This window comes from Ascaphus truei, chromosome 1 (genome assembly GCF_040206685.1).
Source record: "Ascaphus truei isolate aAscTru1 chromosome 1, aAscTru1.hap1, whole genome shotgun sequence".
NCBI classification, from domain to species: Eukaryota; Metazoa; Chordata; class Amphibia; order Anura; family Ascaphidae; genus Ascaphus; species Ascaphus truei.
This window is the reverse complement of record NC_134483.1, coordinates 117,222,944-117,239,763: the sequence shown is the minus strand read 5'-3', so window position 1 is coordinate 117,239,763 and position 16,820 is coordinate 117,222,944. Positions and strand designations below refer to the sequence as shown.

Here is a 16,820-nt window from a genome sequence, read left to right as displayed (position 1 = left end):
GACTCTCTTGCCTTCGCTTGTGAGATCTCTTGCCATCAGTATCCTCGTGGCGCCACGACGTCAAATGACGTTGCATTGCCATGACAACGGGACGCCACGAGGAAGGACACTGACAAAAAGAGATCGCGCAGGAGAAGGTAAGAGGCCCCGCACCACTGCCCTGCACCGAGACCCACAATTTTTTCTAGCCGGCCCTGGGATGTTACAATGTGCGATTCACAGACTTAAAGAAGCCATTCCCCCAAACTGTTTTTTTGTTGTTTGTTTTTTAAAGCTAACCTGAACTTGGGGGTTCCCAGAGCTCATCCGGGTTCCTGGTAAAAAATAAATAATGATTTGAATGTTTTATTCTTTTCTTAAAAATGGCTGCCAGGGAAACCAATAGAAAGCGGCAACATCCTATATCCACAGCCATTTTGTGTCTGAATGGCAGGTATCCTCACCTGGTGCCTGACCAAGGGAACCAGGGGATCACGGAGGTCAGGGAATAAGGAGGAGTTCTGGTGCAGGTAGTGTATATATATATATATATATATATATATATATATATCAGAATAAATGAGTTCTTCAGTATTCGGTGATACCTTTTTTTATTGGACTAACAATTTATGTCATAGGACAAGCTTTTGAGAGTTATCCTCTCTTCTTCAGGTCAAGCAATACTGATATACAAAGGATTCAATGGCTAAAACAGTGTGGAGAGAGGGGAAAAAAACCCCAGATATTTTCTGTAGATAAACACTTAACACTCTACCTTATCTACAGTAAATATCTGTTTTTTTTCCCAGCAATATTCATTGAACTAGTTACTGAAAATATTTTTTTTAGACAGTTTAAAAGAAATCGACATTTAAAAGCAGCAATCCATACTCTTCGATGTATGTGTATATGTACACACACACACACACACACACACACACACACACACCGAAGTGTGGATTGCTGCTTTTAAATGTCGATTTCTTTTAGACTGTGTAAAAAAATGATTTTCAGTAACTAGTTTAATGAATATTGCTGACATTTTAAAATGTTGCTAAATACAGTATATAAAGCATAGTTTCGAGCTTAAGGTAAACAAGATAATTGTCTATATTATTACATCTATGCATATGTTTCTTGGTGGTCCATTGAAGGTGCAATCCCCCTAGTGGGTGAGTGGATGGGTGCGTGTGCGTATATATATAGATATATATATTTATTTTTTTTACTTTTAAGTAATTGGTTTACAAAGACATTCAAATCATCCTTAAAAAAAAACCATTTATTTATTTGTATTATGTGACAAAACAAATATGATATCCTTTTTGGGGGTCTGGCCTTGGGATTTATGCACATTAGCTACTTATGGTTATAGGTTTGACAAATGATTGTCAATTATTTTTACAAAGAAAACATAATTAAGAATGTGCCTCTAGGTTTGACCTATACCTATACCCAAAATAAATAAAGTCCTATACCCAAAATAAATAATTTAAAAATATATATACCTGTCCATTTAGTTTTGAAATACATTAGCCACATCAAAACATGCCCCTGTCCTTAGAGGAACTATCCCTTTAAAACGGATCAGGTTCAATACATTGACTACATTTTTTCACTACAACATTAAGGAGACAAACATACTGTAGTATAGCTTCCAAAAACATATAAATAGATCAAAACAATGACCCTAGCTGAAGCGGATTTGGAGGATATTGGCATCAAAATTACATATTGTCATGAAAAGCTGCACTTCCTTGTTCACATTCTGAATGTTTTTCCGCAAAGATATACTTGTCTGACTGCAATCGTCATATACGTGCATAACTGATGCATTATTTACATTTGTAACAGGCTCTATAGTCTCCCAGCTTACGCACAGCTTCGGTACAGATAGGGAGCCGGTATTGTTTTTCAGGACGTGCTTACAGGTGCAACGCGAGCTGCCGTTTGCCTATTGGGCGATATGTCCTTACTCGCGAGTGTACTTAAAGTGAGTGTCCTTAAACCGGGGTATGCCTGTATAGTTTTAATCTATCAAAGGGCTTCAGGAAGATCAGGGTCTCTCCAGTGGCAAGTAGGTTAAGCAAAGGAGAGGGAGCGAGGGAAAGAAAGATGGAGAAACAGAAAGAGAGGGTGATGTGTTGAGTGCACCACTAATACACATATGAAAGTATGAATAATTTCTTCGCCACCATAAAAAAAACATAAATGGTGTGTAGATTCTGCCCCATATCTACTAGTACAGTAAGTGCTACTCCAGAAGACACCTTCCGTGTAGGAAGATACCTTACAGCCCATTCACTTGAATAGGCGCTAAAGAGCCATACTTAACAAGTTGTGGCAGGAAATGTCTTATGAAATATCACTGCTATAAACAGAGATACAAGTTGCATATCATTCTTTTTTCTTTTTGTTATATGCAATGCTTCAGTTAAGTTATTAATATGCTTAGTAATGGTTGATGTGGATAAAGCTGCAAACAAAATTCCTCTGCTACCCCAAGGCCACCAAGCCTAGTCTCCACCCATCAGCGGGGCTACGAGTCCCCCCTCTCTCTCTTACACTCCCTTCTCCTCAGTACCGCCCCCCCCCCATTCATATTCATTTTCTCTCTCTCCTCCATCACTCAAACCCCCCTCTCTCACCCCTCCTCCCCCACCTCTAATCATTTTACCTGGCGGAGAGGGAGTGCTCCTCTCTCCCTACTATCCTGAGGTCTACCTGCTCACAACCCCAACCTTGGAGCCTCCCCCCTAACAACTGCTTCCCGCACGGAGATGCCCCAGTGGCACAATGCGGACGTTGGCCAGGTTTTTGGGTGGGCCAAACCTCCAGCATCGCCCAGCTCTTGTCGGCCAACACGTCTCCCAGCTATTCCCCTTGTCGAAAACCCTGCATCATCGATTCAGATTTGTTCAAAAAAATAAAAAAAATAATAATAAATTAAAAATTCTGCAGCAATGCTCCTTGAAAAAAACCTTAGTTGTGGTTTACAGTGACCAGTGTACTCCTAGCAATGTTACGGCAGCAAGCATTAATTATAGGTAATCTTGGATTTGTCACACTCATTGGAGAGAGAGAGTGGGCACCCGAGGTTTGGCTTTTCATTTTGTTGACGGCTGTTTTTTTCCCAGTTCCCATTATTAGTTCAATGTGGGCTTATCCATTGGTGCTTTGTAGAAAAGCCTCTATTGAGAAGAGATTTAGCAGATAATACTTATGTACATAGCATGCATTTGTTTTGTGAACCCTGTTCCAGTGAGCTAATTGGTTTGTAATTTCCCACAGATGGCATAGACCCAGACGGGAAGAACACATAAAAGGCAACAAAATAAAGTTCAATGATGTAATGTGATCCTGTTACAGGAGATGTGTATGGGCCCGATTTTGTAAAATGTAGCGATCCCATCATTCTGCCAAATGTATACAATATTATGAAAATAAAGAGTCTGGGCTACAACATGCTGGAGTAGACAGACTTGATTTCTCTGTTTTAACAAACAGTACAAACTGAAAGTGTAAAATAGAGAAATCTGCTGCTCACCATAAAAAGTCTAAAATTATATAGTTACCGGTGCTCCTGCAATTAGTGATAGTCTGTAGGTGATCCAAGGTACATGAAGTAGAAACACATCTTGGTAAGCAGCTTCATACAGATTGTGAGGTAAAGACTTCTGTCATCTGGCTGTGACTTTGCCCTTTTTTATTTTTATTTCTAGCTCCACAGATTGAAAAGGTGAGAGAATGAAGTTATGACCTGTTGTAAAAAGTGGCTTGACAACTGTAAAATGTTGTTCAATGTGGTAAATCTGGGCGACAAAAAACTGGGGTATATTAAATGGGTTTAAAGCTGCAGTTCATGTAATATCCTGCATGTGTGTTTTTTTTTTAATAAATCAGTTCTGTAGTAAGAAAAAATACTTTTAGCATTTTCTGTTTTAAAAACAACAACTTTGAAAGACCAATTTTCTTGTATTCTATTTTAACAAGCATGCTTGTTCCTATAGCAACGATTTACATTCCCCATATTTAAAGATGTCGCCAAACTTTGCCAATCAATAGACGTTGAACGAATTGACCGGCAGCTATGCAGTTTTTTTTTAGGTAAGTAGAGATTGCACAACTGAAACTATTGAAGTAAAAAAAAAAAAAAAAAAAAAACGGGAGACTGAACTGCAGCTTTAAAACCCTCACTGCAGTGGATGTCACTTATTCCATACGAAGGGAGAAATACTCAGCACATATGGAAAAGAGAAACAAGAAAAAGAAAAAAAACCTCATACGTCTCACTCCCAAGTGTAGGTGAGTATAAAGTCTTTAGAGCATAAAAAGGTAACCCTGAGCCTTGGTTGGGTGCGGTTGAGTTATTGGTGTTCTCCCAGCGCTCCACTCTCCACTCCCACAATCACTTCTGCCAGATCCCCCGTCACATGAAGGGTCGCCCGCCGGCGTATAAGGACTCAACAGTGCTTCCCAAATACAGCTCTCCAATCGCCCATTTGGGGCGCTGGCAGAAGCGATTGTGGGAGCAGAGAGTGGAGCTCTGGGAGAACGCCAATACCTGTACCGCACCCAAAGAAGGCTCCGGGCGACCTTTACACGCGCTAAAGGCTTACCTACACTTGTGTGTGAAATCTGCAAGGGTTTTTTATTTATTTATTTTTTACTTATTTTTATCAGTAAATGGTTTTACGCTTTGTTCTCTTTATCTCTTGTTTCATCCACTGCAGAGAGGGTTTTTGAGCCGTTTAATATACCGCAGATTTTTTGTGCGCCCAGATTTACCACATTGGATACCTTTTGCACAGACTTTTTGGATAGTCTGAACATTTGACGCTGCGACTCAACGAGGCGCTTGAAAGTTTATGTAATTTAGTGAGACAGAAAATGAAGCACAAAAACCTTACATTCTGTTTTGTGGTTAAAAGCGGGCAGTGACTATGCACACCTCGCTTTCCACATGAACACTAAAGTACCCTAAATTGAGCAGCAGGATGTGGTGTTTTTGTCACAGTTTCAGAATATCTAAAAGAAACAGATTTTGCCACAAGGTCCATGATGAAGCTACTTCTCTGCTTTAAACAGCATTCTCATCTACTTACAGCAGGATATGTAATAATGTCAGTTCCTATGTATTAATCATTTGTAGGTGTATGATAATTGACCCTCATCCAACATCCAAAGAAACAATTTGTAGCCTCTCAATTTTGAAATAAATTATATTCTATTCCATTTTATTTTCAACGATTAATCAAGCAATAACAGTCTCTAGATTTAATCTGTGAGATTTCAATTAGTCAATTTAAGTGATTAGTCTTATGCAACAATAATCATTTTGGGTAACCGTCCAGGAATTTTGCATTGGGGCATGATACAGTCTATATCTAACTTAGTATGTTCATTTGTGGCTTAGTTAAGAGCTCCACTTTGAGGCACCACTGAGTGTTTATTATTAATACACCACAGCAGTCAAACGTTCAGCAGATAATGGCGCTCTTATAGACATACCCCACACTATGCAAATTGCCATTTTCTGTCTCCTATCAATGGTTTACTAGAATGCTGAACAATATTTTAGCAGACTTACCAGGAGCTGTCTTGTAGGACACTGTTCTGGTTGGTATTGCAGGTGTGTTCTTGCTAGATGGGCTTTGTGGACCTTGCATGATCTGACTTTGTCTCTGTTTCTTCAAGTCCTGTTCTCTCTCCTGTGCAGCTCTAATCTCTTCCTCAATCATAGATAATGTTCGCTGTTTCTTTGACCTTAGTTTAAAGGGTCCCACCGTTATCTCTGGCTCTTGTGTTGCCAAGATTGAAGCAGTGCTTCTCAGTTCAGCAGCTTGAGAGTACTTGCTGAAGTAGCTCACCTCTTGCTTAATTTCTTCAACACTATCTTTATCATTGACTGGAGGTATTGGAGAATGTTCAAGGGTTTTCTCTTGCCAGAGTTCAAAGTCTTGTTCTTTTGGAATCTCTGGTATCAGTGTCACACCCCTTTTTTCTTGCACTGGAGACCAAACCTGAGGTAGTTCAAATACTGCATCTTGTTCACTCTCTGGGCTAAGAGGTGGTGTAGAAGTGCTTACTACCACTTTTTGCTCTTTTAATTTATCATGATCTTCAAAGTAGACACACTCTTCAGAATCTTCTGTTTTAGTGTAACCTGTTCTCTCAGCTTGCTCTGCTAGAGCTTGTTGAATTACACTGTGAACCAAAATCCCAGCATGATATTCTAGCTGATCATCCAACAGAATGGAGTCAGGCATTGCAGAAGATGGGGAATAAAACCCTTGATCACTAAAGGACTTGGAGCCTCCCTCTAGTGTGAATTCGATAGGGGTGTCATTAAGAGGTGTTTGGGGCTGTGAGAAATCTCCAAGGGAATTTTCATGCAGGGCATTCATAGTCTCATTTGATGCACTGTTGTCACTGATATTATCCATGCTGAAGTCATTTGAAAGTGTTTCCATGACTGTAGTGTCCTGGGACTTCACAGATAGGTCATCCAAACCGGAGTCCAGCTCCTCTGGTAGATTATTGACAATGACAGACCTGGCAAAATGATCTGAAAATTCATTTTCATCATCCTTTACAACAGTAAAAGATGCTCTGGCGCTCAAGAATTCACGGTCATCTGCCAATGTCTCTGATAACTTCCCACTCAAGTTCTCGTCATCGGAATGCTCTGCTGACGGCTCTATCATACATCTCTGAATGCCCAATTGCTGATCGTTAGAAATGCAATTAATGTTCTCAGCTTTCACCACAGGTACTTCATCTGCTTCAACCTCTGCTATTTGAACATGCAGAATTGATGGATTTGTCATGGTGACAGATGACTGAGGTTTGCCAGCATGGCTTGATTTATAGAAAGGCTTTACCGAATAAAGATTTTGAGTAATTGGTCTCTTTGGTGGTACTTTGAAGTTAGCCGGATTTATATTTTCCATGTTCAGAAACTGTTTTCTTGCAGCTGAAAAGTCTATTTGCTCAATGACCACGTCTTCCGTTTTCACAGTGGTTGGCTCAGAAGGTACAAGAGGAACGGGATTATTCTTGATTGCAGGTGGCAAAGTTCCATGTTGCTGCTGTTTTTGTTTGCGTTCTTTGTACTTCATGTGCGATTCCAGGTGCTCTGCATCTAACTGCTGCTCAATAGTCTTTTCTTGTGGTGGATTCCACCACTTGGTTGCAATGCTGGGATTCTTTTTCACAGCTTGGTTTTTGATGAGATCAAGTCTCTCCTTTTCTAACTCCAAGGCCTCCTCTGAAGGTCTTACTTTCCTCACCCTGAAGTTTTCTCTCTCATTGACATCCTCAAATAATTTTGATGGCTTCTTTTCTTCATGGAATGCACGCAGCTCAAACTTTGCCTCTTTTTTAATAGTAGTTAAAGTAATTTCCCCATCCTTGGATGACCTCCGTGAACTGGTTGAAGAATTTGGACTCGCTGGATATGTGAAGCCATTACCATGTTCCTCTTTCAATTCACCTGGAGAGTGGCCATTAATCTTAATTGGTTCCATCATTTCACTGGACTCATTTACTTCTAGTACAGGGAGTGGCTTACGGTCCACTGATATGGTTTCCATCCCAGTGGAAAGTGTGTAATTTGTAACACCGACAAAAGGACCAGAGCCATCGACTGTTATAACACAAGGTTCAGGAGATGGTGAACCATTAAAAGTGTTGTCTGCAGAAGAATCACAACAGTTTGCTTCCAACACTTCATCTAGATATCTGATCTCTTTAGCCACATCACTATCTAGTGACTCATGCCGGTCCTTTAGTCCATTGTGGCTGGTAACAGCAGAAAGTAAAGCAGTCTGATTGTCCATTGGATCATCTGGAGTCACCAATGTAACACCTTTGTGTTCTGAGACTGGAACATCAATCTCCATAGTTTGTTTGCTTGTCAAGATAAAGGTTGCAGGGTCTGAAAGGTTGGCACTATTTTGATCTCTGTCCTCCTTTAACTTAATATCATCCTCTGGAATCTGAGGTTTCTAAAAGAAAAAAAAGAAGTGTAAACATTCGGTCATGCCATTATGGTGCTGTAAACCGAAGGCTTTCCTTTGGCATGAAGCTAAACATTAGAACATTGTATTCTCATTATTTCCCAATAATAAGTCGGTCTCAAAGGCATCATGAACAAACATACAAATGTCTTGATTTCAACAGTACAACCACATTTACACAGTTATATAACTATTAATTGGCCAGAATCAATAGTAGTTCACTTGAATGCTAGGAGTCCCAGCTAAACAGCTTGCATGATCGAATAAATATGACTGAATGCAAGTAACAAAAAGGTGTAGATTCATCACAGGCTGTGCTAACTTATAATGGAACAACTAGACACATTTCTAGCAAAGTCAAATAATTTCTTATAAGCAATATCTTGTAGGTGATTTTCTGGTGATCAATTTGAAAATATACAGGGTGTACAGGCATATACTGTACCAAGAGGGGCACAGTGTATTTACTTTAATGTCTGTGCTTCGTGTAATGTGGACACCCTGTAAATAGAAGTCACAAATGAAATGGGTATAAAGTAAAGAGGAAGAAAAGAGCAGAAGATACAAAGTAGCCGTTGAGGGTGGAGACACCATTTCAGGATAACTCCCTTTTCTCTGTATCCTTGTGAAAGTCACTTTACCTACTTCTGCCTCATATACTAGAATTGGTTTTACAGACCATTCAATAGGGACATATTTCTTTACCTGGAAGACACCTAAAAACCCATTATGTCCCACATAAGGCATGTGCTGAGGTTAACTGCCCAGATAATAATCTCTGTGAAATGTAAGAAACTCACCCCAATAGTCTTAGCAGAGATATTAGATATATACATTAATCATGCAATATAAAAAGAATACTGAAAATTTTCAATTATATTAGGGTATTTAAAATGCTATGCATCACGCCCATTGTATTCTTTAGCCAGTGTAGATTGCAGTCATATAACAACTTGCTTAGTAAAACAGAACTGTTTTGTTATAGATGTTTTCCAGAAAAGCCTTCAAAACCAAAACACATTATGCCCTGAAAAAGACGTCTCTTCATTATTAATGGTTTGCATTTCTTGCAGATCGTGTAAACAGTGGTACGGCAGGATGCATGGTAAATTCTCTGCATGCCATTGCTGTCCCTAGGCAATAACACATGACCTACCATACTGTATGAGCATGGTGTTGGAAGTTACTTCACCCAAGCGGTCTTTGTTTTGTCTGCTGCTCACTTCCATCAGGGCTAGGACTTTGTCACTCCTTTGAACCATTATTTTTCCGGCTGGTTTTAGCTTTGAAGCAGCAGTCTTACTTACCAAGGCATATTGGAATATTTAACTGTCAATGTGTGTTTCCATTTAACACCTTCTTTGCCATTTCACATTTGTTCAAAACATTTATACTAATTGATACCAAGCTTTGGGCATTAAAATGAATGCCAAGTCAAGCCTGGTAGATTTAATCCATGCAAAAAAAAAAAAAAAAAATTACAAATGCAAGTTTACACTACATTATTATAATCCTTCCATAACTATTCACCATTGCTCACACCAATTGAACACCAATTAGACAAAAGTGAAATTGACAAAGGCCAAATATTTACAGGGCAGTGCTATGTCATAAGAAACTTTCTGGTGCTGGAAGAAACCTTACAGCACATTAGTCTGTAAGGTGTCTTCACGTTGCTTACGACATAGCACTGCTTAATAAATGTGGGCTTTAATGCCTTCATTCAAACACTAGGACACCCAACTTGAACATTTGCCCAACTTGAGTCCATTTCATCTGCAACGTCTGTTACTAATCTTCCTTAAAAGTGTAGTCCCACTTAGAACCAATGTAACGTATGCAAATGGAAACAAAAATCCTGAGCACACAAAATGAAGAAAAATATTGTATGAATTCAAAGAGATGACATTCATTTGGACCTTCATCAGGACAAAAAAGCCATTTTTCGATGCACTAATGCCATATGTCTTCATCGCTTTGTTTCTATGATCTACTATATATGCCGACTGTCCAGATTCCAAGCAGCATCGGCTGATAATATTTCTCCTTTTCTGTTTTTTTTACTCGTGCATATTATTATTATTATTAGAGAATTGATGGGTGTGCATGGTGGTTCTTTTTTTTGATGTATGCAATTGGCAAATTGTTGTTTCAAATCACAAATGTACCCCCCCCCCCTTTTTTTTTTAATGCTCCACGGATACCAAATGCATTAGAAGATTTTTCGTCTTCGCTTTTTGTTATAAGCCAGTTTTCAGAAGCTACGATCTGCAGGACATAGTTGAAAACGAGAGGTGACTCAATGTATTACTTCCTGGTAAAACATTTTTATAAATAAACAGGTCAGTGTCAACATTTTCTTTTCCTTTTTTGATACCATTCTGATCAAATCGCTGTTAGGACATGAAAGGCGTTGGAGATGCTTTGCCCTCCGATTTTTGTACCATATGTTAATTAAATCTTTTTTGCAGTATTTCTTTTTCATGCTTTTCAGCCCTTTATTTTTGGTAGTTGTGCACCGCCGGTATCTCTTCCTAAAATCGCACGTAGCTGAACAGATAAGCATGAATTTTACACAACCAGATGAAATACATATTCCTATTTCACAGGGCACACACACACAAAATGTTTTTTGCTGTGAGAGTAATGTCACCTTTTTTTGACCTAGCCAATTATACTGATAAGTTATTGATTCATTTTGTGCAACGGTGGCATGCAATACATTGCAGAGCCATTTGTATTAAATGTAGTGCTGCCCCCTCCAAGAGCTAGGTAGTTCTTACTTTCACGTCACAGTCTTCTCCAATGGGGCATAAATCAAACACTGATCTACTGTAACTACATAACAGTGCACAATTGTTCACATTCACGACTCTCACAGTTTAGATGCAGTGTATATACAGTATATGGAAACAATTTGTCAATGGAAAACCAGAAAAGGTTCCATAGAGAGGATACATATAATGAATAAATTATATTTACGCAGATTCTCTGGACCATTTGACGAGAGGCAGAATAGGGATAGAGGGGGCTGCTGTTCAGTCAGAGGGATGCCTCCTTTTTAAAATAAAAAAGGATGTGTACAGTATGCCGAGCACGCGCATTTTAAGTTAAACTTTTGTCATTTGTCACGGTTTTGTCACTGAAATTGTATTTATGATGGTGATGTTTTCAATGAAAAATAAAAAACACAATTTCAGTGACAAAACGCAAAGAAGTGAGACTAAGGCCTCGGCCATGTTACTTGCTTGCTGGCGGAAGCGCGCTGAGGCGCGCTACCGCTCAGCACTGAGCCCCTACAGCCGCAATTAGAGCGGCTTTAGTAGGGGCTCACCTGCGCTTACGCGCGCTTGCGGAAGCGCAGGTCTTGGGGGAATTTAAAATTCCCCCGCTTGCCGGCGAGACAGGCCGGTCACGTGAGCGGTTCGCCCAATGAGGGCGAACCAGCTCCGTGACGTCACTGGCCCGCCCCCGGCCAGTGACGCGACCGCCCCCGGACCGCCCCCTGACGGCTGCTGAGAGCGCTTGCGGTAAGCAACCGCAAGGCCAGGGAAAGCACCCGCTTTCCCTGCGCCTCAGCACGCCAGCAGGGACCGTGGACTCGGCCTTAGGGGGTGTGCGCCGAGCATGCACGTTCTGTTTTAGCTATTTGCACTTCTATATTTATACGAACTGTGAATTCCTTGTGCGTCTGTGCGTGCATCTTTTTCTGTGCATGCGTCTGTCTCTCTCTCTCTGTGTGTGGCCCTATGCTGCTGCTGCTGCGGAGGCCTCTGCGGATGCGTGCCGAGCTGCCAACACTGACGTCCCTTTCGGAAGTGCACTTCCGTTACCAACAAGGCAATTTACTCCAAGGGAAATTTTCATATGGTAGGTGCGAGCATAGAAGTTTCACTTTAAAAAGGGGGACCATCAGCCTTTAGAAGTTGGTCAGGAATTCGCTCTGTGAAATCCCAGAGTTCCCTAAATATCATTTATTTCGAACGCGTCGACATATTCTGTAGCGCAGTGTAATCGGGTTGGAGGACGAAACAATAAGTAACAAATATAAACATACACTGTAACCAGAATGGTAAGGAGGGCCCTGTCAAAAGAGCCTACAGTCTATAAAAGGAAGGGTAAGTGAAAATATAAAGGTACAGGGGGTGCGAAGTTTGGTCTGTTTCGGATAGCCGCTTATTAATTAAAGGAGTGTGCGTTTGGCAAGAAGCAAGTGGAATTTTGCAGAGGTAGAGCTCTGAGAGCAGGATAATGTGTGAAGATGGCAATGCTTCAATATCCATCTGAAATACTTTACCCAGCCCAATAATTGAGTACCTGTAATGGCAGCAAACTGTGACACCCTTTGGCGACTTGGGTGTCGGGTTACCAGGTGTCCAATATTGAACCGGACTGTCCAGCTTTTGGCTACTCTGTCCGGTAAAAAATGAGAGATAATACCGGACATGTATGTGTGCGGCATTTGACGGCGGGGTGGCTGGAATCGGGGGATTTCCCCAGAGAAGGGATAGAACAGGGCTGCTGCTGCAAGGGGGCTGGGCAGCTTCCCCCATCCTGATTGGCTGCTGCTGCAAATCAGGATGGAGGTGGGGCCAAAGAGCGTAGAAAAAGCATGAAGCAGAGAGAGGTGAGGCTGTGTCACGTGTGTATTTGTTCTGTTTTGTCCTGGGAGAGAGAGGAGAGAAAGAGAGAAAGAGAGAGGAGAGAGAGAGCAGAGAGGAGAGAGAGGGAATGAATGAGCAGGGATGAGAGGGGGAGGGGGTGAGAGGACGAGAGAGAAGGGAGGAGAGGGGGAGGGGATGAGCGGGGTTGAGAGGTTGAGAGGATGAGCGTGGGTGCAACAATCTTGGAATTTGTGGGAGCAGCATTAAGATCAGTATTGCTCGCCATGTATTTTATTGTATGTCTTTATTTATATAGCGCCAAAAGTGTACTCAGCGCTTCACAAAGAATACAGTACAGGGAATTATAATTATACAATAAGTGCAGCAAAATCAGACAATAGGAAAGGAAATCCCTGCCCCGTAGAGCTTACAATCTAAGAGGTTTAATGGGAAACTTACAGAGACAGTAGGTGAGCGACTAAGTGCTGTACAGTGCACAGTAATGTACAGCACGACTGCAGCGAAGTTATTTATAAATGATCTGACCATTACGTCTTTTGTTCTAAATTTCACTCCAAGCATACACCAATTTGCATCATTTCATACTCTATTTCCTAAAAAAATCCAAGGAAGGGCACTCCCTTCCAAGACTTTTGAGAAAATAGAATATAAATTGGTGCAATTTGGTGAATACTTGAAGTGAAATATAGAAAAAAAATTACGTAAGTCAGGTCATCTATAAATAACATTCTTCCTCAGCAACGATTCCCGCGCGCGTCGCACCTTTCACCGTTTTGTCCTGTATTTTTGGAGAAGCCGCCTGGCAACCCTACTTGGGTGTTATGTCCCAGAGATTCTCTGGTAGAAATGAACCGGCAGCATAGCACAGAGTACCTCAGGCTGACATTCAGGGGGTGGACTGATGAACTCCAGGTGGTCTTTGAAGTTTATTTTCCTCATGCTGTTAACCCTGTCCCCTCTGGCTAAGCAGACAGGGGCAGTGAGGGCTTATCTTGTATCTGTTTGTTTCTCCCATGGCTTATGTATGTATGTATGTATGTATGTATGTATGTATGTATGTATGTATGTATTTATGCATGCATGTACTTCTGGAGAAATGGGGACACCACTTCCCTCATCGACGCTACTCAGACTAGATCAGGCACAAATGCCATGTTGGGACGTATATACAACGCAATGTAAATGAAATCCCACGTAGCCACACTATAACACAGTGGTATCCGGACCCTCTATAACCTCTTCACTGAGGAACACTTTGCAAGAAGAAACCCGGAACAAATCAATGCATAACTCACTGTTGGTGTGTGGGATCCTGGCGCTGTCGGCGTGCTCCTACCAAGGTGCTGGCAAAGAACAATTGGAGAGAAGAAGGCGGTGCAGCTGCCTACGTCAGTGAAACGGACCGGGAATCCTCTGGATCAGCAAACTATAGATTTATTGGCACATTTAAACGGCAAAAAACAAAAACGTTCACTCTATGCAAAGTGAACGTTTTTTTTTTTGCCGTTTAAATGTACTTAAATGCACTTATAGTTTGCTGATCCAGAGGATTCCCGGTCTGTTTCACTGACGTAGGCAGCTGCACCGCCTTCTTCTCTCCAATTGTTCTATGTATGTATGTATGTATGTATGTATGTATGTATGTATGTATGTATGTATGTATGTGTCTTTATATAGCGCCATTAATGTACAGAGACAGGAGGGTATTCTGATAATTGCGTCTGCAGGGGGCCAAGCTTCATGTATCAGGTTAGTATTAGCTATGTAGATACTCATATGCTTCATTAAGCAAGTGTGTCTTAAGGTGGGTCTTAAAGGTGGATAGAGAGTGTGCTAGTCGAGTATTGAGGGGAAGGGCATAAAGCTCTATTTATGGCAGTAACTGTGGAGTGTGGAGCCAACATTGGGGCAGTTCCTCAGATTCTGGGTAGTGTGGAAAGCAAGTTATACTAGCCTGGACAAGACATAAAAGGGGTCCCCTCCTAATCTTAGCTGGGGTTTGTGCCCACCACAAAAAACCCACAATGTTTCCAGGGTATGGTAGTATTCCCCATGGACATTTAGTATGACTGCTGCTGGAGTCAGAGCCTATGGGTATGGGAGTCAGAGCCTCTGTTGTGGGAATGGGGTGATGGGCTAAAGTGTTTGCCCATGAACGCATGCTGACTAAGCAGCGCTAGAGCATACGACAATACGAAATATGGGCCCACGCATTTCTGGAAATAAGATTCTCACACATATCAGTAGGGTTTATGTAGAAATGTGATCCTGGAAAAGATTATATGTACTTGTAGCGCCAGAGGATAAATAGTTGTAAAGAAATTCTCCAAAGGAATTTATGTAATTGATACAGAAGCTTAAATGTAGGATTAAACATCAATAAGTCGGAGCAAAAAAAAAAAGCATGTTCTCAAACACACCCACATAACTACATATTAGTGGCTGATAGCATCTTACTATAAACCGTGATCAACAAATCTAGTGGCAAAAGGATTGATTTTGGGCTCTTATCGGCACAAGTCAAATTTCCATTAAGTTAAAGGCAGTGTTGTGCAAGACCGTGATTACACCCAAAAAAGCACACGTGGTCTCGTGTAGCAGCGCCGGCAAAACAAAAACCAAAAATCCTATGGAACTCCTCATACCGCTGGCGACGGTCGTGCTGCGGCCGTGCTACAGAGAGGACGGCTGGGGTAGAAATAGAGGATTTAGTTTTTTCTTGCGACGGGCGTGTCACGTGAGCAGTTCAGCCAATGAGGGCGAACCGCTCACGGCCACGCCTCCAAGTCTCCTCTGCTCTCTCTCCCTGGTATAAATCAAGATGCTGCCCGCTGAGTGACGTCACAGAATAGCGCTGCCGCCTTTATGGGCGTCCGCAGAAATTTTTTCAGGGGGGGGGGGGCATAATTTATAATCACAGCGCAATGGCGGTCCCGGCTGCGGCACAGATTGGTCCCGACTTGGGAGTGAGACGGCTTTCATTGGTAGGTAGTGTTACCAATGAGAGCCGAATCACTCCTGAGTGCTACCAATGACAGTGCGCTGCGCTTCCTCCTGCGTAGCAGCATAGGCTAGCCTAGCACTAGCTGCCTGCCGCGGCGCCAGGGGCACCCACCCACCTCCGTCCTCCGTCCCGGTCCACCCACCTCCGTCCCGGTCCACCCAGAGTCTGTTTTTGGCGTTTATAGCGCCGTAAACGTACTGTACGGCGCCATAAATGCCAAAAACAGCCCAGCACTGCGAGTGATCCAGGCAGAGCCGCCAACAGAAATCATGGGGCCCAGGACAAATGAAAGGAGCAGGCCCCCCCCGAACCCATAGCCGCCCCCCCCCCCGAAACCATAGCGCACCTACCACGAAAAAATATCTTTTAGAGCGCAACTTTTACTTAACTGTTTTCTTATTGTGATACAGAATAAAACATTACAATGCAACCTGTTTATTTTTATATTTTCAACAAAAGACATGTGTCTGCCTGCCTGGGTGGGTGAGTGGGTGAATGACAGTAGAATGACAGTGGGTGAGTGGGTGAGTGGATGAGTGGATGAATGACAGTGGGTGGGTGAATGACAGTGGGTGGGTGGGTGAATGACAGTTGAATGACAGTGGGTGGGTGGGTGGGTGAACGACGGTGGGTGGGTGGGATAATGATGGTGGGTGGGTGGATGAATGATGGTGGGTGGGTGGATGAATGATGGTGGGTGGGTGGGTGAATGACAGTGAGTCAGTGGGTGGATGGGTGAATGACAGTGGGTGAATGACAGTGGGTGGGTGGGTGAATGTTGAATGTGGGTGGGGGAATGACGGTGGGAGAGAGTGACTGGGTGACAGTGACTGGGTGGGTGGGTGACAGTGACTGGGTGGGTGGGTGGGTGACAGTGACTGGGTGGGTGGGAGACAGTGACTGGGTGGGTGGGAGACAGTGACTGGGTGGGTGGGAGACAGTGACTGGGTGGGTGGGAGACAGTGACTGGGTGGGTGGGTGGGAGACAGTGACTGGGTGGGTGGGAGACAGTGACTGGGTGGGTGGGAGACAGTGACTGGGTGGGTGGGAGACAGTGACTGGGTCGGTGGGAGACAGTGACTGGGTGGGTGGGAGACAGTGGGTGGGTGGGAGACAGTGACTGGGTGGGTGGGAGACAGTGACTGGGTGGGTGGGAGACAGTGACTGGGTGGGTGGGAGACAGTGACTGAG

At 42.6% G+C, this 16,820-nt stretch overlaps 1 protein-coding gene across 8 annotated transcripts in view; it reads right to left on the bottom strand.

Moving 5' to 3' along the window:
* The window catches only part of PALM2AKAP2 (PALM2 and AKAP2 fusion), a 367,169-nt gene that overhangs the window by 20,401 nt on the left and 329,948 nt on the right, over positions 1–16,820 (bottom strand). For all 8 annotated transcript variants that reach the window (XM_075593635.1, XM_075593643.1, XM_075593698.1 and 5 more), the window contains one exon: positions 5,570–7,988. In XM_075593635.1, the coding sequence (XP_075449750.1) occupies positions 5,570–7,988 (2,419 nt within the window). The remainder of the gene's footprint in view (positions 1–5,569; positions 7,989–16,820) is intronic.